The sequence below is a fragment of the Chanodichthys erythropterus genome, chromosome 11 (assembly GCF_024489055.1).
Source record: "Chanodichthys erythropterus isolate Z2021 chromosome 11, ASM2448905v1, whole genome shotgun sequence".
Classification (NCBI taxonomy): domain Eukaryota; kingdom Metazoa; phylum Chordata; class Actinopteri; order Cypriniformes; family Xenocyprididae; genus Chanodichthys; species Chanodichthys erythropterus.
This window is the reverse complement of record NC_090231.1, coordinates 24,252,412-24,274,505: the sequence shown is the minus strand read 5'-3', so window position 1 is coordinate 24,274,505 and position 22,094 is coordinate 24,252,412. Positions and strand designations below refer to the sequence as shown.

At 38.3% G+C, this 22,094-nt stretch overlaps 1 protein-coding gene and 1 long non-coding RNA gene across 3 annotated transcripts in view; both read right to left on the bottom strand.

Moving 5' to 3' along the window:
* cdh8 (cadherin 8) overlaps positions 1–22,094 on the bottom strand; it is a 119,175-nt gene that overhangs the window by 57,076 nt on the left and 40,005 nt on the right. For both annotated transcript variants that reach the window (XM_067400606.1, XM_067400607.1), the window contains exon 2: positions 4,881–5,175. In XM_067400606.1, the coding sequence (XP_067256707.1) occupies positions 4,881–5,175 (295 nt within the window). The remainder of the gene's footprint in view (positions 1–4,880; positions 5,176–22,094) is intronic.
* On the bottom strand, positions 1,760–4,088 carry LOC137030349 (uncharacterized). Its single transcript, XR_010896400.1, has 3 exons — positions 3,375–4,088; positions 2,574–2,642; positions 1,760–2,167 (listed from the first exon to the last, which is right to left on the bottom strand). It is a non-coding gene; the product is annotated as an uncharacterized lncRNA (long non-coding RNA).

Below are 22,094 nucleotides of genomic sequence, written 5' to 3'. Positions count from 1 at the left end.
TGTATGCTCTAAGTGCTCAGAAAATATTACAAAGAACAAACGCAGAGAAGAAAATGCCCATATGAAGAAGTCAAGGTTTTAAAGGAAAGAAGGAAGCTCTGTGTTACACATGACTGGGCTATAATGTACCTGAAGAAGAGCACTATTCCCCCAAATGCATTCTACACTTCAAAAATAAGCCTTTGGTCAGGAGTTGAAAACACTTGAAGCACAGGGCAGATTTAGTTCTGTTTTCCTGGACAAACTGACATAATGGCATTTCCTGTAACTCCAAGTTCTCTCATCTACAATCTATTAATGATTATAGTTATCCTCTCTGCATTACATTACTTCATGTTGTGTATAAACCATCAACCGCAAAAGCAAAACAAATTATGAGTTTAGATGGTTTAAACAGTCATTCCTTTGCGCCAGAGTTGAAAAACACACAACAGCCTTCTGTATACTTTCCTGAAAAAAATATTTCACAGCGTAACACAACATGCAGTGCACATTGCAGCACCACGCGGCTTTCGAAATGTCATGGGGGTTATAACGAATCCCTAAAGTGTCACTATTATGAGATTCCCTTCACTGCCTTACTCATATTCAAGATACATCTCAAGATCAGGCTTGGGATAGTATGGACAAATCCCACACATGCTTTGTCAACTGAACATGAGCTCTATTTAAAGCAAGTCTTAAAGGGTTAGTTCACCCAAAAATGAAAATAATGTCATGTATTACTCACCCTCATGCCGTTCCACACCCATAAGACCTTCGTTAATCTTCAGAATGCAAAATTAAGATATTTTTTTGTTGAAATCTGATGGCTCAGTGAGGCCTGCATAGCCAGCAATGACATTTCCTCTCTCAAGATCCATTGATGTACTAAAAACATATTTAAATCAGTTCATGTGAGTACAGTGTTTAATATTAATAGTATTAATAGTATAAAGTGACGAGAATATTTTTGGTGTGCCAAAAAAACAAAATAATGACTTATATAGTGATGGCCGATTTCAAAACATTGCTTTATTAAGCTTCGTAGCGTTATAAACCTTTTGTGACAAATCATGATTCGGATCATGTGTCAAACCACTAAACTGCTGAAATCATGTGACTTTGGCACTCCGAACTGCTGATTCGACTCAAAAGATTCATAACACTCCGAAGCTTAACCCTCTGGAGTCTGAGGCTGATTTTGGGCCCTGGAGAAGTTTTGACATGCCCTGACATTTGTGCTTTTATCAGTTGGTTATAAACATATTAATGACAAAAGTGTCATTACACTGTATTCAGCACAAACTAGGCTACCATAATATGTGAGGAACATGTATGTACATGTTTGTGTTTTTAAAGGAATAATGTTTATGCGTGGTTATTGAAAAAACAAAAAAAAAAGTAACTGAAACAATACCTAAAAATGCATACTAAATGTTTTTTCACAAGACTTTTGAGAATTGTATATTTTAGTGTAGAGTTTTTGCTTCAAAATGATGTGGAAATGATCCTCCCTACTCTGACACATAAAACATTGTATTGATTTTAAATTTCTAAGACACTTTTTGTTTAGGTAGGCCATATGCGAAGAGGTGTGACTCTTCATGAATAATGAAGTGATTTACACCTGGGGAGATTAAGACCCTGCCCCTAATGAGCCGCATAATGAGCCATTCAGTCAGGAATGTGACTGAGTCAACTAAGAAAATGCAAAGACAAGACATATCATTGTTTTTTTCTTTTTTATTTAAAATAAAGTTAACAATATAATCCACATATAAACTAGGGTCAAAGGCACATTTTTTGTGTATACAGGCAAATAAAGGTAAGGTTTATAAAAAAAAGCCCACTTTTACACCCTATACATAACCTGCTTGATCACATATAGATAATCTTTGCAGCCCAATGGTCAGTGAGAGGTGGTGAACAGAGAATCTGAACAGTCACACATCTGTGTGCCATTTTTGAAAACAGTTCAACTGAAGACACAAGTAAATGTCACATGCCTGGCATTTCCAAGGTGTGTCTTGCTTTTTACCAAGCTGTACTTTGCAAAGCATGCAGTTCCGATGACCAGCGGTGGCATTATTCCTTGCATCTGATGTCAGCTCTGCTCCTGGAACCGGTACATGGTCACTTTTGGTCCGTTTTGGAGCTGCTTTCTGTGACGACACACCACAGAGCTCTGCAAATATATTATCATCAAATATGAATCTTATTAATATTATCATCAAATATTATCATCAAATATGATGATTTGCTACTTATGAAACATTTCTGAACAATTGTAAACAATAAATGTTTCTTGAGCTGCAAATCATCATATTAGAATGATTTCTGAAGGATCATGCGACACTGAAGACTGGAGTAATGATGCTGGACATCACAAGAATAAACGACTTTGTGAAATATATTCAAATAGAAAACAGTTATTTTAAATTGTAATAATATTTCACAATATTACTGTTTTTACTGTATTTTTAATTGAATAAATGCAGCCTTGGTGAGCAGACGAAACTTATTTTAAAAACATGAAAAATCTTACAGATTTCAATATAGGCCTACCATATAGTGGGTAAAAGTGTACTTACTCAACTGTGTTGCTGCGTGCCCTCCTAGTGGGAATTGCAGGTGAATGTGAGAGTGATGGATCCACATTCCTAAAAAAAAATGTAAAAAAAACCCTGTTATTATTAGCATATAAGATAATACTCTCATACCATTAGCTATGCATAACTGACAGGAAAGTAACAGGTATACAAGCATGCTGTATATGTCTGTCAATTGGCCATTACCGGACAAAGTGTGCGAATGTGTAAACGTTTACAGTCTGCTATATCAGTTAGCACATTTAGCAAATAGCAACATGTTCGCGCATTTCACAACCAAGCATATTTTAGCACATTCACGCCTATCATATACGGTACTTAGATACGCTATATATATATTTATAGATAGATGTAAATATAAGGCAAATATAGATGTACGCTTGTATATAAAAAAAAAACACGTCAAATAATTTGAGTATATCAACAGAAAAGCATTCTATTTATAAGCATTTTTATGAGATAAAGTTATATATATATATATATATATATATATATATATATATATATATATATATATATATATATATATAGATAGATAGATAGATAGATAGATAGATAGATAGATAGATAGAAGTAAATATAAGGCAAATATAGATGTACGCTTATATAAATAATTTAAGTAGGCCCTATATCAACAGAAAAGCATTCTATTTATAAGCGTTTTTATGAGATAAAGTTATATATATAGTTATATAGATAGATGTAAATATAAGGCAAATATATGTACGCTTATATAGAAAAAAAAAACACGTCAAATAATTTAAGTAAAACTAAATCACTTACTCATCAGAAACTGTATCTTCAGCTGGATCAAGTCGCTCTTCAAAATGCAGACGTTCATCGTCAGAGTCGTGTTCTTCTTCCGAGGAAAGAGTGAACTTCCTCACTGTCCAGGACCATCTGAAGAGCCTGCTCACCTGTGTAGTGTGCCATCTTCCAAACGCGAAGGACAGCGAATGAATCTGATGAAACTTGATGCTTTTTAAGACGCTGTTAGGGGCGTTTACAGTTTGCATAAATCGCCTCAGCACATTATCTTATGAATAGAGCGCTCTGCGCGTGGGCGGGCACACATTAAAGATAATTAGGTCAGACAGGAGAAACAGTACCTCTCTTTACTTTTATACTGATTACATAAAGGGAGAATATTTGTTTTAGAATTTATTTGTTTTGTTTAAAAGTAGACACTTAAAGCTTTCCAAAGACATATCTCTCATGTCCATGTAGCATGTATAAGCCATCTATTTTAGTTACTTTTAGTGACGTTTTAGAACGATGTTTGCAGAGACGGAGACGGCAGGACAGCACACCCTGTATATTTTATTTATTTTTAAAAAGCACAAAGTTTTATTTTGATTGTGAGTGTACACAAAAAAAAGAAGACATTCTATAGTTTCAATTGATATATTACTTATGTCTCTATGACAAAAAATGACGGAGTATTTTAAGTCTGTTTTGCTGCAATGTGAAAAAAAAACTGCAAAACGCGCCGGCGCGTTTTTAGACCTCAGAGTGTTAATGAAGCAGTGTTTTGAAATCGGCCATCACTATATAAGTCATTATTTTGTTTTTTTGGCACACCAAAAATATTCTCGTCGCTTTATACTATTAATACTATTAATATTAAACACTGTACTCACATGAACAGATTTAAATATGTTTTTAGTACCTTTATGGATCTTGACAGAGGAAGTGTCATTACTGGCTTTGCAGGCCTCACTGAGCCATCAGATTTCAACAAAAATATCTTAATTTGTGTTCCGAAGATGAATGAACGGTTGTGGAACAGCATGAGGGTGAGTAATAAATTACATTATTTTCATTTTTGGGTGAACTAACCCTTTAAGGAGACATTCATTAGAATGCATGGCTACAAATGCCTGAGAACAGAAACTTATGAATACATTACAGTATGTAACTGTAAAACAACAAAAAATAAAATAAAATAAAAAAAATAAATAAAAAAAAACGATATAATCTCTGGACAATCTCAGTGGTGGACCCAATATGCTTCAATGTTGAACTGTGTTCACTGGTTTGTGAGGTTACAATATGACTATGGACACCAGCATACACATCATATATTGTTGTATCATTCTCCAGACACAATAATGAGAAATTCCTGTCATCTCATATTTCTTTTTGTCTATACTTAGATCATGACATCTCTATTTCTGTTACTTGTATATTTTGTCAGAGCTTTTGTCTGCCCCAGTTCATTGTGAGATAAAGGGCCTCATGTCATTGTTCAGCTGAGACAACTGGAGATGATGAAAGGAGATCACTCACCCACTTGGGACATCTCTGGCACTGAACCTTTGTAAGGCCCCTCAATGAACTGTGGGGGGTTGTCATTGATGTCTTGCACTTTGATGATGAACTCTGACGGTGGTTCCAGAGGTTGGTCGGAGTCTCTGTCGATGACCTGCGCTGTGAGCGTGTACTCGGCCTTCTCCTCTCGGTCTAGCCTTTTCATGGCGTGAATGTCCCCCGTCCTCTCGTTGATGGCAAAGATGGTGCCCGCCCCTTCCCCTGCCAGCACATACTTGATGTTCTTATTCCCCACATCCAAATCTGTATGGAGCTAAAAAGAGAAACAGAGGAGGAGGTTTGAGGCTACTTCCAGACGTAGCTAATACCACTCGAGCAGGACCAGATCAATGCCTGTAATCAATCACGTAAAAGAATTAAAGCCCACCACCAAGTGCAGAGCTGCATAGTCTCTTCGAAATTCTAGTGTTTTACTGTGATGGCTGAATTGTTCATCTCACAGTCAAAAAAAAAAATTCCTGGAGGAGGCTAAGTCCTGGATTTCCAGGTAATACTTGGATTGTGTATCCCATCTATCTGTCATTCACTTCTTCATACATCGCTAGTAGAGGGTGGAGGTCAAAGCGTTCTGCTCACACCTGCCTCAGGGCCCTGTTACCAACTTGAAACCAGTCATCAGGTCACGGTTCCAGAACGAGAAGGCAATTGGGCTGTGCAAAAAAAAAAAAAAAAAAAAAAAAAAAAAAGGATGTGTGTATCTGCCAAGCAAAAAGGAAAGAAACTTTAAAAAAATACCCACTTTTATTTTATCTCACTTTTTTAAAAGATTTTTTAAAATTTTATTTTCAGCATTTTTAGCTTTTTTTTTTTTATTTTGTAGTATTTTTCCCTTACATGGAAAAGACATACAGTGAGTTTCAAACCCCATTGCTTCCTCCTCCTTATGTAAATCTCATTTGTTTAAAAGACTCAACATAACACCGACTGTTACGTAACAGTCGGGGTCATTAATATGTATGACCCCAATATTTGCATAATGCCAGCCCATTCGACGCATTAGACAAGGAAAGGCAGTATTAACGGCTGGATCTGTGCACAGACAAGGTAAGCAAGCAAGAACAACAGCGAAAAATGGCAGATGGAGCAATAATAACTGACATGATCCATGATAGCATAATATTTTTAGTGATATTTGTAAATTGTCTTTCTAAATGTTTTGTTAGCATGTTGCTAATGTACTGTTAAATGTGGTTAAAGTTACCATCGTTTCTTACTGTATTCACGGAGACGAGAGTCGTTGCTATTTTCATTTTTAAACACGTGCAGTCTGTATAATGCATAAACACAACTTCATTCTTTATAAATCTCTCCAACAGTGTAGAATTAGCCGTTAGCCACAGAGCATAGCCTCAAACTCACACAAAATCAAACGTAACCATCTAAATAAATACTTTACTCACATAATTTGAAGCATGCATACAGCATGCATGACGAACATCTTGTAAAGATCCATTTGAGGGTTATATTAGCTGTGTAAACTTTGTTTATGCGATGTATATAGTCGAGAGCTGGTGGGGCAGAGGGAACGCATCTCTTAAAGGGGCCGTGCTGAAAAAAATCAGTGCATAGTTAATGATTCCCTAAAAAAATTAATAAAAAAAAATCTATGGGGTATTTTGAGCTGAAACTTCACAGACACATTCAGGGGACACCTAGGACTTTTATTACATCTTGTAAAAAAACAATCTAGGGCACCTTTAAATTCAGGTATTGTACTTTCGGTTGCATTGCATCAAGTATGAAACTGTTATGTTGAAACTACAGACAAGTGTGAAACATAAGATTCACTACTATTCAAAACAATTTTGAATGAATTTAATCATTTTATTCAGCAAGGATGCCTAAAATTGATCAAAAGTTACAGACATTTATAATGTTACACAAGATTTCTATCTCAAACAGGGAGAAAAAAAAAATAAAAATCAAAACCCTGGTTCCCTTTTGTGGGAACTATCGACGCTACGTCAATGACGTGATGGAAACCCTCTGCATTTTGTGTTCGTGAAGCACCTCTGTATCCAACCAATGAGAAGACGTGACGTCAGAGGCGGGTGATGTCACGGACCAGGAAACTATAAAGCATACCCAAAAACAGAGAACGCCAGCTTCTGTTGTCTTCAGCAAGTGCTATCTGTATCTTGTCTGTCTTATTTATTGTTGTTTGTCCCTGCACATATTGCATACACTGATCTCTTCGTCTGAGGACAAGAGTTTCATAACACAAAATAAGACAAATATATATATATATAAAATGGCGGAAAAGCAGCAAAAGTTTATGAAGTGTGTTCCTCCCTGTCCGCGCTTCATTACGGACGGGGATACACACGAAATGTGTGTAAAATGCCTAGGAGTTGAGCATGCACAGGCAGCTCTCGATGGAGCTGTCTGTGTACATTGCGAGAGGATCACTCTCAGAGTGCTGCGTTCACCCCTCCTCTTTGAGGAGGGCGCCGCGGGTCCGGTCCCGCTGCTGCTGAGGCACAGTGAAGGCTGCACTCGTGGGGTTCACAAATGGATTTAGCAGAGGGGGGAGAGACGGGTCCTGCCCTATCTCTCCCCTTACCTTCTAGACCCAGTGTCTCTCCTCTGGTGGCGGAAGCACGCGCTGCGGTTTCTTCCCCCCGGAGAGAGATACCGGCACTCAACATATCTTCCTCCAAGGAGGCTGATGTGGAGGGTGCCGAAGAAGGAGATGAGGGACCGCCATCCTCATCTCCAGCGCACGAGGAGCTATTGGAGGTGGCGACCAGGGCAGTTAAAAAATTAAACATAGACTGGCCCACAGAAAAAAGTGAAAATCAGCCTAAGAGCAAACTCGATGAAAGATTTCTTCCAGCACGGTCACTACCCCAGCATCGGGGTCTGCCGTTCTTTCCCGACCTCCACACTGAGGTGTCGAGGTCGTGGAAGAGACCAGTCCAATACCGTGTTTACAGCCCCCAAACGTCATTATACAGTAACATCATGGGGCTGAAACACCACGGCTATGGGGCGATGCCTCGGGTGGAAGAGACGAGCTATCTCTCTCCCGAGTCTGCGTCGTCCGTTAAGACCCCAACGTTGCCCACTAAGCCATTAAAAACAACTTCCAGCTTAGTGGGCAAGGCAGGTCAGGCAGCAGCATGCCTGCATACAATGTCTATCTTGCAGGCATACCAAGCTGACCTGCTGGGGGGAATAGATGAGAGCGGGGAAGCATCATTTGAAGCAATACATGAGCTAAGAAAAGTGACAGATCTAGCTCTCCAGGCCACCAAGGAGACGGCCAAATCAATCGGCCGCTCTATGACAGCCTTGGTGGCCACGGAGAGGCATCTCTGGCTCAATTTATCTGACATAAAAGAAAAAGAAAAAAACGTCCTGATGGACGCGCTGCTGTCTCCTGGTGGCCTGTTCAGCGACACAGTGACATCTGTCGTCGACAGGTTCCAGGAGACACGCAAACAGTCAGCGGCGTTTCAAAAGCTTCTCCCCCGTCGCTCTCATCCCCCCGAGGCTGCTGGGTGGGAGCAGTCTCGGCCGATAGCCAGCTCCTCGGCGCACAGGACGCAGCAGAAAGACAGTGTGGCCACCCGGGCTTCACCGCAGAACGCCTGGGGACCGGGGCGGTCGCACAGGCGAAGCCTTCCGGGGGTAGGGCGGATCTGAGGACCGTCATTATCTCCCGGAAGGCTTCCAAGAAAAGGTCCTGACGCCAGTCATTTGGGACCTTTGAAGGCAGTCCCCTCCGGGGTAATTAAATTATCATCTCAGGCGCCCGTTCTACCCCGGTGCCCTCAGGGGGCTGTTCTGCCAACCCTGCCACCCAGTGTGTGTCAGGCCGCAGCGGTCTCCACCGATCCTCCGAGGAGGGTCGGTCAGCGCTCGATTCGTTTGTCTGCAAGTGCGCCCATCAGATGAATGAGCCAAGTGCTCAAAAAACACCAGAGACCAGTCTCGAGAGACTGGTTCCCTTAATAGAATATGTGGAAGAATGGAAACGTCTCACGAACATTTCGAAATGGGTGCTGCTCATGATACAACAGGGTTACAGAATTCAGTTCGGTTCTCGACCGCCAAAGTTCGATGGGGTTCTCGACACAGTGGTAGCCCCAGAGCAGTCTCTGGTGATGGAACAAGAAGTTATGCAAAAAGGAGCTATAGAGAGGGTTCCTCCTCCCAGCAAAATGTCAGGCTTTTACAGCCGCTACTTCATTGTTCCAAAGAAGGATGGAGGGTTGCGTCCGATCATAGATTTACGTGTGTTAAATCGATCCATCCATCCTTCTCACAGGAAGTTCCTCAGGTTTGCTTTCAGGGGCGAAGCTTACCAATACAGGGTCCTTCCTTTCGGCCTATCTCTTTCACCCCACACATTCACGAAGTGGGTGGATACAGCGCTGGCTCCGCTGAGACTCCAGGGCATCCGCGTACTGAACTATATCGACGATTGGTTGATACTAGCTCAAACAGAATGACTAGCAGTTCAATATTGAGATGTTGTTCTGTCCCACATGAAGAAGCTTGGGTTGAGGCTCAATGCCAAAAAGAGTGTGCTGGTCCCGAGTCAGGTTGCAAACTATCTAGGTGTAATCTGGGATTCCACTATGATGCAGGCGCAATTGACTCCTGCTCGTGTGAATTCCATTCTCGGGGCCGTGAATGGGGTGAAGTTAGGCCAGTCACTCACTGTAAAACAGTTACAGAGACTGTTGGTTCTGATGGCAGCTGCGCCCAACGTTATTACTATTGGCCTTCTGCACATGAGACCCTTAGAGTGGTGGCTCAGGATGAAGGAGTTTTCCCCGAGGGGAAATCCTTTGCGTATGATCAAAGTCACGTGGCGATGCCTTCGTGCTCTGGTCATGTGGAAAAAGCCTTGGTTCCTGTCCCATGGACCCATGTTGGGAACTCCTCGTCGTCGCGTAATGCTAATGAGAGATGCTTCCCTCACGGGACCCCCTAGTTATACGCTTCCTCCATGGTGAACTGAGGTTGAGGCCTTCGGTGCGCACAAAAACTCTGACCTGGGACCTATCTTTTGTGCTCCAAGGGTTAGCTGAGGCACCCTTCGAGCCAATAGAAGAAGTGTCAGATAAATTTCTAACACTAAAAACAGTCTTTCTGTTAGCAATTTCTTCCCTGAAAAGGATTGGTGATTTGCAAGCGCTGTCAGTTGCTCCATCATGTTTAGAATTTGCGCCTGGTATGGTCAAGGCTTTCTTACATACTAGACCGGGCTATGTGCCAAAGGTCCCCACTAGGGTCCCAGGTCCCATTACACTGGAGGCATTCTGTCCTCCTCCATTTGAAAATCAGGATCAGGAAAAACGTAATCTGCTTTGCCCTGTGAGGGCGCTGGATGCCTACATCCACAGAGCTGCCCTGTGGAGAAAAACAGATCAATTATTTGTATGTTACGGGTCCCCTAGAAGGGGGGGCCCAGCATCCAAGCAGAGGATGAGCAAGTGGGTGGTCGAGGCCATCTCACTCGCATATAAAGCGGTGGGACAGCCATGTCCCTTAGCCGTTAGAACTCATTCCACAAGGGGTATGAGCGCTTCTAAGGCTCTTTTATCAGGAGTGTCACTGGACGACATATGTGGTGCAGCTGGATGGTCATCCCAGCACACTTTCATCAGATTTTATAATCTTAATATAAGTTCTACTCCAGGTTCCTTGAAGATACGGCGTAGTTGGGACAACGTTCCCATCACGTCATTGACGAAAGGGAACGTCTCGGGTTACGAGTGTGACCCCTGTTCCCTGAGTAAGGGAACGAGACGCTACATCGCATTGCCGTACCTCCTTCATACCTGGAGCGTTTTGCTTCAGAAATACTCCAGAAGCTGGCGTTCTCTGTTTTTGGGTATGCTTTATAGTTTCCTGGTCCGTGACGTCACCGGCCTCTGACGTCACGTCTCCTCATTGGTTGGATACAGAGGTGCTTCACGAACACAAAATGCAGAGGGTTTCCATCACGTCATTGACGTAGCGTCGATAGTTCCCTTACTCAGGGAACAGTGGTTACACTCGTAACCCGAGACGTTTCACAGGCAAGGCTTAAGCCTAGTCCCGGATTAAAATGCATGTTTGAGCTAGTTTAACCAAAAGCAATTTGCACTGACAAATCTTTCAGCACACTTATCATCTGAAGCATGTAAGTACTAGCATCTTTACATGGCTGGTTGCTTTAAAGTTAACCTGGAAAAATGTGGGCTATTGAAGTGTTTGTGCAGAGCGTGAATTTAAGCTGAATAGTAGCGCACTGACTGTATGACAGCTAACATGGAGGCGCCGGTGCGATCACTTGCACTTAAAATAATCCATCATTTTTGGTAATTGAGTTATCTGAGCAAATAATTTTATATTAAAGGTGCCCTAGATTGTTTTTTTTACAAGATGTAATATTAGTCTAAGGTGTCCCCTGAATGTGTCTGTGAAGTTTCAGCTCAAAATACCCCATAGATTTTTTTTAATAATTTTTTTTAACTGCCTATTTTGGGGCATCATTAACTATGCACTGATTTTTTCAGCTTGGCCCCTTTAAGAGATGCGCCCCCTCTGCCCCACGAGCTCTCGACTATATATACATCGCAGAAACAAAGTTCACACAGCTAATATAACCCTCAAATGGATCTTTACAAGATGTTCGTCATGCATGCTGTATGCATGCTTCGAATTATTTGAGTAAAGTATTTATTTAGATGGTTACGTTTGATTCTGTGTGAGTTTGAGGCTGTGCTCTGTGGCTAAAGCTAACATTACACACTGTTGGAGAGATTTATAAAGAATGAAGTTGTGTTTATGCATTATACAGACTGCAAGTGTTTAAAAATGAAAATAGCAACAACTCTCGTCTCCGTGAATAAAGTAAGAAACGATGGTAACTTTAACCACATTTAACAGTATATTAGCAACATGCTAATGAAACATTTAGAAAGACAATTTACAAATATCACTAAAAATATCATGATATCATGTCAGTTATTATTGCTCCATCTGCCATTTTTTGCTGTTGTTCTTGCTTGCTTACCTTGTTTGTGCACAGATCCAGCCGTTAATACTGCCTTTCCTTGTCTAATGCGTCGAATGGGCTGGCATTATGCAAATATTGGGGTCATACATATTAATGATCCCGACTGTTACGTAACAGGTGGTGTTATGTTGAGTCTTTTAAACAAATGAGATTTACATAAGGAGGAGGAAGCAATGGGGTTTGAAACTCACTGTATGTCTTTTCCATGTACTGAACTCTTGTTATTCAACTATGCCGAGGTAAATTCAAATTCTGATTCTAGGGCACCTTTAAACAATGTTTTGACAGTTCCCAGAATGCACTGCAGCTTGAAAAAAATTATGTGGTAACTATTATTAAAAAATGATCATTGCTTTGCATTTACTGTCATTTTATGCTGCAGTTATTGTGATCACTGTTATTTAGCTGTCATATGTTTTGTTGATCATCACTATGTTTCAGATTTGTGTGTTGAAGTATATGTGCATCTCATTGCAACTTTTAATATATTTGTCAATCAGAGTGAAATGTTTGCCTTTAGTTTTAAGAGGCAAATAATGTTTATATCATGTAGTTCGTTTTTTAAATCAAACATGGAGATGAAAGAACAAGGATTGTAGCCCCTTGCATTGCTAAATGCAAAACAATCTACAGTTTCCTTGGCAATTTTTAAATTCAAATGACTGCCTGTTACTCATTAGTGGAACAAAAGTATTTAAGCTGACTTTAATTGGAGTGAATTAGTTAAGTTAACTTAACAAGTTTATTTTTTCGAGTTAGATCAACTTTTTTGTACAGTTTAAAGAGTTAGTTCTCCCCAAAATGACATTTCTGTCATTAATTACTCACCCTCATGTAGTTCCACACCTGTAAAACCTCCGTTCATCTTTGAAACACAAATTTATCCTTCATTGAAAGCTACAAAATGACCACATTAAATATCCAGAAAAGTAGTAAAATGCGCTTCGGGTGACCCGAGTTCGAGTCCTGGCTCATGGTCCTTTCCCGATCCCGTCCCCCTCTCTCTCCCACTTTGCTTCCTGTCTAGTAACTGTCCTATCATAATAAAGGCAAAAATAAATCTTAAAAAAAAAAATTGACATGGCTACAGTGTTTCAACCTTAATGTTATGAAGCAACGAGAATACTTTTTGTGCGCAAAAACAAAACAAAATTTTTTTCTCTTTTGTGTCAGTCTGTTACACAGCTGGAACTGTGCTGCATTTCCGTGTTTACATCTGAATGCCGGCTCATTGTTGGCCGGCTCCTGCATCAACAAAAAACACGTGCCTCGTGCTGCTCACGTGAACAGGCATCGGCCAATCTGAGTCGCCATTCGGAACATAGAACCTGGAAGCACTGCAATGAAAATAACATAACAGAATGACAGGGGAGAGACAAATTTGTTGAATAAAGTCATTATTTTTGTTTTGTTTTTACGCACAAAAAGTATTCTCGTCGCTTCATAACATTAAGGTTGAACCACTGCAGTCACGTCAACTACTTTAATGATGTTTTTTTCTACTTTTCTAGACATTACATGTGGTAATTTGCTTTCAATGGAAAAAAAAAAAAAACTCTCGGATTTCATACAAATATGTTAATTTGTAATATTGTTAATTTCCGAAGATGAAAGAAGATCTTATGGGTGTGGAATGGCATGAGGGTAATTAACGACAGAAATTTCATTTTTGGGTGAACTAACTCTTTAAAGGTCCCGTTTTTCGTGGTTTTTTAAGCTTTTGATTGTGTTTATAGTGTGCAATATAACATGTGTTCATGTTTCGTGTGTAAAAAAAAAAAACAGTATTTTTCACATAATTTACTTATCTGTATACCGCTGTTTCCACTATCATAAAAACGGGCTGATGACTTCCTTGTTCTATTAAGTCCCTCCTTCAGAAATACGTAACGAGTTCTGATTGTGCCAGCGGTTCCTGTGTTGTGACTCGAAAGCAGTTTAGCGCATCTTGCCCGGAAAGGTCACGCCTCTTACCATAACGTGGAGATGCACGCGCTCACTGTTATTGTAAACATGTCTTTAATTTTACCCTATCAATTTGAGCCGGAATCAGACCCGGTGATTGGACTGCGGGATGAAAATAACAGCGTTTCGATGACATGGCAACAAACACACTCTACAAACGCAACTCTTGTGTATTCCTGTGGGCGGAGGTTAGTCAAAAAACTGTCATTAAAGAAGGAAGAAGAGGGATGTAGTCCAAACTGGACGTTCAATGTAGGCGACTTCTGTTAAATAAAATATCTCGCTTGGCATTGAACTTTGAGCTTTAAAATTTTTCAGATTTTATTTATACTCTAACAACAACATTACACACTAACTAAAGCTTGAAACATGGGATCACGAAGAACGGGACCTTTAATAATATTTCACAATATTGTTGTTTTACTGTGTTTTTGATCCAGTAACTGCAACCCTGGTGAGCTAAGAGACTTCTTTCAAAAAAAAATAAATAAATAAAAAATCTTACCCAAACTTTTGAATAGTCTTTAAATGATCTTCTTTTATATTCCACAAATAATAATTAAAGTCCCTTTGTGATGAAAATCAAGTTTTTTTTATTGTTGTTTATATGTCTATGTGATGATTTTAATATGCTTTAACACAAACCATGTGCAAATTCATAAGTCAACACCATTGCTGAGTATTTTCTCTTTAAAACTGCAGTGATCTAAACAAAAAAATTAAATTGTTTCTGACTTCACAAACTACCTTGCAACCAATCACATCAACATGATGGCGGACTTTAGCATATCATTAACTATGACCACTCTGAAGTAGGGGAGTCTCAAGAGAAGCCAGGTTATCCCGGTATATTTTTTCTGTTGATATGAAAATCAGGTATATTTAGCAATATAGTGGGTGTATGATGCATATTACAATGAATATGATGTATATGTGTATATGATGTATATGATGAACTATATGCCTTTCTCCACTGATGCTCTAAGTTGTTCAAAACGTTTCTAAGAATGCTGATTTTTAGATGGCAGACTGAGATGGCGAATGGGAACATGGTTTGTGTAACATTAGCAACACATTATTAGCTGTTTGATAATGTAGTCTAGCAAAAGACTAATTATATTAACTACTGTTATGTGTCCGACCAACATGTAAAAAGCAATACCATTGTGCAGCATTTCACTCGGTCAATTTGCTGAGGTAATCTCTGAGCTCATGCGAGTGGGTGGAGGCGGGGCTAATTATCATATTCACAGATCCGCCAATACTAAATGAAGCAAGGGCGTAGAGTTACATTCAAGCTATTTTAAGGCATGAAGAAATATTTTTCATAGGAAAAAAATGTTTAACCCTTTGATGCATAACATGGGTCAAAAATGACCCGGCTGAGTTTTTATTTTCTATATCTTTGCAAGAAATTAATTTCATCATTCAGTATTCCAGGTATTCCTCAATTAACTTCTTTTTGATCATTACAAATCCTCATTTTAATTTTTTCTTTCTTACTTTTTTAATAAAAATCATTTTTGTATCACTACCCTTCTAATGCATAACGGGTCAAAAATGACCCGTATTAATTTCAATAACGGTTGAGTGTTTCTTTGCTGAATCTTTAAAAGAAATGTATTTTATCATTCATTTATTCCAGGTATTCCTTAAATATCTTGTTTTTGATTGACAAAAATCATTATGTTAATTTTTTCTTTCTTACTTTATAAACAAACAAAGTTTTTGTTTGTCTACATCGATTTTACACACATGGGTCAAAAATGACCCATATTCATTTTTTATGGTATTTCAGTCAAGACTGAGTGTTTATTTGCTGAATCTTTGAAAGAAATTTATTTTGTCATTTATTTATTCCAGGTATTCATTAAATATCTTGTTTTTGATTTTCTACAAATAATTGTTTATTTTTTATTTCTTACTTTATAAACAAACACAGTTTCTACATCAATTTTACACACATGGGTCAAAAATGACCCATATAGAAATCTTTAATATTTGCACATTTTTGCAAGTAGGAACATATTTACTGCAGACAACTGTTCATCTGCCACACATTTCACATCTTAACAAGGCTACTTTTGTATATTTGATGGATGTAAGTCTTATTATATTTAATATATTAGGCTATATATTTCATAATTTTTAATTTATTTGTCATAAATCAATGCAATTGGTCACCCTTTAAGTCTGTCAGTGTTCCTAAAAAGTAACAGTTTTGGACATATACAATATGGGTCTTTTTTTGTGTGTGTGTGTGTGTGTGTGTCATTACCATTCGAAAGGCCAATGTATACTTCACTTTTGTATGATCAGCATACAGATTTTTGTAACTTTTTTTATAATTTCCGCCGGATTTCTGTAACTGTGTATGTGCAACCTGCACATACACATTTAAATTACGTTCTGTTGAGGACCAGCCACTAACACTCTAGATAAAGAAAATCAAAAGCACTGTTGATCGATTCACTTATTATATATTTTCACTGTTGGACAGAAAACATGTTCAAAACTGTTACATTTCAGGAACACTGATAGATGTAAAAAGTGACCAGTAGCATTGGTTTATGACAAAAAATACAAATTCTGAAATATAATATATAGCCTATTATATGAAATATAATATGACTTTCATCCATCAAATATACAAAAGCAGCCATGTTGAGAGGTGAAATGTGTGGTGGATGAATAGTTGTCTGCAGTAAATATGTTCCTACTTGTGAAAATTTGCAAAGGTTTCTATATGTGTCATTTTTACCCATGTGTGTAAAATTGATGTAGAAATACAAAAGCTGTGTTTGTTTATAAAAAAGAAAGAAAAAAAAGAAAAACTATGATTTGTTAAAATCAAAACAAGATATTTAATGAATACCTGGAATAAATAAATGACAAAATAAATTTCTTTCAAAGATTCAGCAAATAAACACTCAGTCTTGACTGAAATACCATAGGAAATGAATACGGGTCATTTTTGACCCATTTGTATTAAATTGATGTAGACAAACAAAAACTGTGTTTGTTTATAAAGTAAGAAAGAAAAAATGAACATAATGATTTTTGTCAATCAAAAACAAGATATTTAAGGAATACCTGGAATAAATGAATGATAAAATACATTTCTTTTAAAGATTCAGCAAAGAAACACTCAACCGTTATTGAAATTATATAGGAAATGAATACGGGTCATTTTTGACCCATGTTATGCATTAGAAGGGGTTTTCATAGCTTGTGCATCAAAGGGTTAAATATGTAATTTTGGTGATCAAAGATGAGTTTTAAGGGATAACATTATTGACTTCAAGGGGATTTTAAAATAAATGGGTTCAGAGTGACATGAGGGTGAGTAAATAATGAGAGAATTTTCATTTTGGGTGAATCATGGCCTTAACATTTTTTTCTCCCAAAACTTACATCAGTACTGTAGTTACATATGACAACTTTAGTTCCATTTCTTGAGGCGGTAATATATACAGCCTGGTGTGAGGTGGAAGTACACTTGATACTGCAGTAACAAGGACAGCATGAGATTTGAAATGCAGACTATAAAAAAAAAATAAAAAAAAGGCAATTGCTTAATAACTATGGTTTTATGCATATGTTGTCTCAGCGGTGCCGTTTCCAGACACTGACAAAGCACACACACTTAAATTGTCACACCTTGCACTTTTGTTCTCCTAATTGTCCTATCATTCCACATGAAATATCTATCTCATTAACACATCAGCTTCATAACAGTCTTCACTCTACGAAAACCACTAAATGAGCCTAAATTTTAATGATGTGCTTTTTCTGAAGGGAAACTTTTTTTTTTTTCTTCCAATGATTCTCACTTTATGCATTTGATAAAATGAATGATAATATAATATTATGGATTTCTGCAATGAACAAAATGTCACAGCTGCAAACTACACTTATAACAATACTTCCTCCATTTGTTCACCCCTATGTATACAGACAACATTTCAAACTTGTGCTCACCAGTCCCATTCTGACGAGTGATCGCGTAATCTCAATGTGCAAACAATTGACTGAAAGTACGGCTGTGAAGGGGAAGCAGTCAGTCCTTATCAGGGTTGCCAGGGCAACTTCAGTGCTCTAACATCTGATGGCATCCATATTTTTTTGTCCAAATCTTTTAACACACATACAGTATAATGTAAAGGGTTCTGGTAATGTTTTTGTGCATAGCTTTGTTTAAATACTCCCATTTACACAAAGAAAAAGTCACTGATCAAGCTAAAAAGGTCAAAGAAAACAACAAAATCACAATATTATGTTGAACTCAAAAGAGATTTGATTGAAACCTTTGAATATGACTCTGAAAAATATGTAGCTAAAGAATAACGGCAACAGTGGAATATGTAAAATCCTGGGCAGTCTTAAACCTGGCAGCACACTTGTCTGGATTAGCATTCAGAGCTGCTCGACTGGAGCCGAAGAGAAACAACTGTAGGTTTGACACCCATCTCTCTCTGTACTCCACTGCCGTGGAGTACAGCTTTTATTGTCAGTTTAGGAGAAAATATGTCAATGGCTGCTGGAGATGAACCTTTAAAGTAGCCTGAGGAACAATCAGTGGCTCTGTTATGATGACACCTCAATCCCCTTATGCCTACCGGCTGCACACTAAAGTACAGCGTTAAACCGGACATTGCAAATTAATGATTGTGTCTCCTGTCAGGGCAAGTGGCAGAGAGGACGTGAGTGGAGAAAAGAAGATTCACATCACCTACAGAGATATCACTCTGCTTCAAAAATGTCAGCAGAGCCCCAACCCAAGGACCATCTCAACAGTCAATTAGGCATGGTTTAAATGTAGGCCTCTGCTTAGCACAAAGTGAACTGTGAATTTGACCATGTCTACCACAGTTTGTGCATAGTGCCTACTAAAAGGGTTCCTGTAGATCATGCATGTTGCAAGAGCAAATTCGCGTAATGTATTTAAGAAGCGATGCCATCTATATTTTAACAGCCACTAATGACATTGACTTACTTCTCCTTATCTCCTTATCAGCATTACTATAATTCATGTCAATGCAATATAGGCAATATGTAGTAAAACATGACTTCCCTACTATAATATCTTTCAATTTTGCCTATCTAGATTAAGTTTCAGCCCTTGTGTTTGGCACGTGGTGCTCATGTGGGAGATGTAGGTTCAAATCTAGTCATGTGTCGCGTCCAATACTCATTTCCCTCCTCCCCTATTATTTCTCAACTCTCTACTTTCACCATCTGCTATGCAATTTCACAAACTAAAACTACTAATAACTGCAAGAATATAATATGATTCAACAACACTATTCTTTATTTATTAATTATATTTTATTATTATTATTATTATTATTAAAGTATATTACATGTAATGAGTCATTCCAAACCTGTTAATATATCTGTTTATTTATCTTTAATTATGCGTAAGCAAGAATATAAGATTTGCTTCTCCTATCATATTTAATTTATTCTGTTTCAGACATTGAAAATGGGCATTATGGAAAAAGCTAAGTGTAGTTATTCACATAATGAATGAATAATACCTAAATCTAAATACTTTCCTTAAGAAAAAACTTGCATGCTGCCTGATAAGTCTATTCTTAAATTCTTGCAGTACCCACTGAGAATTGTTTGATCAAAAGAGATGTCACATTCACTCTTCTACCAATAACTACTGTTTCACATTTAAGAGATTCCACCAAACACAATGTGCAAGAGAAAATGTTATATGTACAATCATTTGAGTGTATATAAAGTAATTAAAGTAAAGTGCTATTTTTATGTTTGATACTGGATGCATTCAATAAAACATTATTCCTACCTTCAGAGAAAATTAAACATGCCCTGATGCAAAACAATGAGAGTAAGCACGCATGCTTGACTAATGAATACCACACAGTGCCTTGAATGGAGTGGCTTTCTCCGTAACCTTCCCAGGTACATGATTAGCCTTCCTGTGCTCCTGATTTATTCCTACTGTGCCGAGAAGGAACCAAACAGAGAAATTGTTATTGCTACACAAAGCAAATGTAATCAAATCAAAAACAGATAGATTTGCATGAAGAAGATCCAGCTACAGATCAAAAACAAGTCTCTGTTATAAAAGAGCTTTATCTGTGTCCGGATAATAGAGATTGAGATTCTAATTTCATATTTCAGTGTAGCCTGTTCTTTCCCCCTGCTTCATTTACTGAGTGACGGGATGGACTGTGGACTGCTACAGGATGTGATTACCAATTCTCCTGTTAAAACATGCATTGATTTCACACAAGTAACACCATAACAAGCAACACGTCAGGTCTGGCCCAGGACGGCTCCTGTTTAAGACTGGCTGTGACTCAGAACTTCTGGTGTGCTAAAAACTAATCTGATATCCAAAGATCTGCCGACCTAGAAACCACTAACATTAGCACAACTACTACTACTACTACTACTACTACTACTACTACTACTACTACTAATAATAATAATAATAATAAAAGTGTATGTTTTTACAGGATAATTGGTGGTACTGTACATCTTGTAGAGATCCACAGTTCAAAATGAGACCAAGTAAATAATTTAAAGGTGCAATGGGTGATTCTCTACAGAAACATTTCTTTGTTATACTGGTTGAAAGTTCCCTCATATCCTGATAGCAATCACCATGTTAAATGGTCTAAATGTAAATATATACTTTCTGAGGAAGTTGTAGGACCCTAAAATGTTCATCCAATACCTGCCTGTCAATGCACCCTGTTTATGCAGGCATCATACGTTATTTGCGCGTTTCATGCTATGCAGAGTTTATACAGACAAACCTCAGTAATGGAGCACAGCAAACAAACAGTACCCACTGTTTACAGTTCCTCCAAAACAACGAGACTATGCTGCATTCACGCCATAACTACTCTAATCAAGAGATGGCAACTCGTGGCATTCTACCCGGAGCTGTTCACGTCCTCAGACTCGGAATAGAGGGTATGCATCGACGTCACTTTCCCGCCGGAACGCGCTCCCTCAGCCGGACTGAGTGGCAAAAGAACCTGCTGCATGACTGGATTTAATAGGGGGAAACTGTGAAAACGCGAGTAAAACAAAAGATTACACTAAAGGTTGGGCTCAAAAGTGTTCCTTACAACTTGTCAAACAAACCTAATCCATGGATATTGACATGCAGCCAAGAGTCGTGTTTCCTGACATTTATATGTGCCTGATTTCGACGCTGGGGAAATACATAAAGCAAATATGCCTGTGCCTGTATTTTATATCACTACAATATAGGTAGGTCTAAATCAGACTGATCACTTAAATCAATGTTATATATATTGTCATATTGTCCAGTCCTAAAACTTGTGTTTTTGTCAGTGTTTGTTTAAAAACACCAAATTATGCAAAATATAAGATGGAAAATATTTAATTGATGAGTTGTCAACACAATATATAACAATACAATATATACATTATGATTTTACCTCAAAATCCAACAATTTGACACAAAATGATAACTACAGATCCATGTTTCTCTTCCTGGAGTCCAGTTTTTTCTATGAATTGCAGTGATCCATTTGCTTTTTTTTTTCTGTAGCTTTCGACAGTCTTTAAATATATAAATCAGGTTTTGTGTCAAAGTTGTTTGTACAGTCAATCACAAAGCTCTTTCCCATTTTGGACGTGTTTTTCACGCAAAAAAAAAAAAAAACAATGATGCCACTTAGCTTTTGTGCCACTCAGTGGGCATAACCGCAGTCATAACGGTCGACGGTGACGTCACGTACATACCATAACGGTCGACGGTGACGTCACGTACATACCCTCAATTATGTGTTTCCATGCCAATAGTATCAACACCGAAATTAATCTGCAGCAGTCAGGTACAAGCTCACTAAGTTGTTTATATTTATTATTATTGTAATGTTACATGCTTGACATGAGGTAGTTTAACGCCGTCTCTTGTGATGCTTTGCCGAGAACAGCTCTGTGTGTGTGCACGCTCATGTGTTTTGGGGGAGGTGTGGCTTTGGAGACGCTCTAAAGGGAAGGTGGGATGTTATGATTTGAAAGCTAGCTCACTATTGCTAGCCTCTCTGAAAATGTCTTATTGCACCTTTAAGGAAAATGGTGAAATATGAAATTAGAATGTCAATCTAATTACGACTACTTTAGTAGTACTGGCATGTCATTTTCAGATGGGTGTGATGAAGATTAACAGC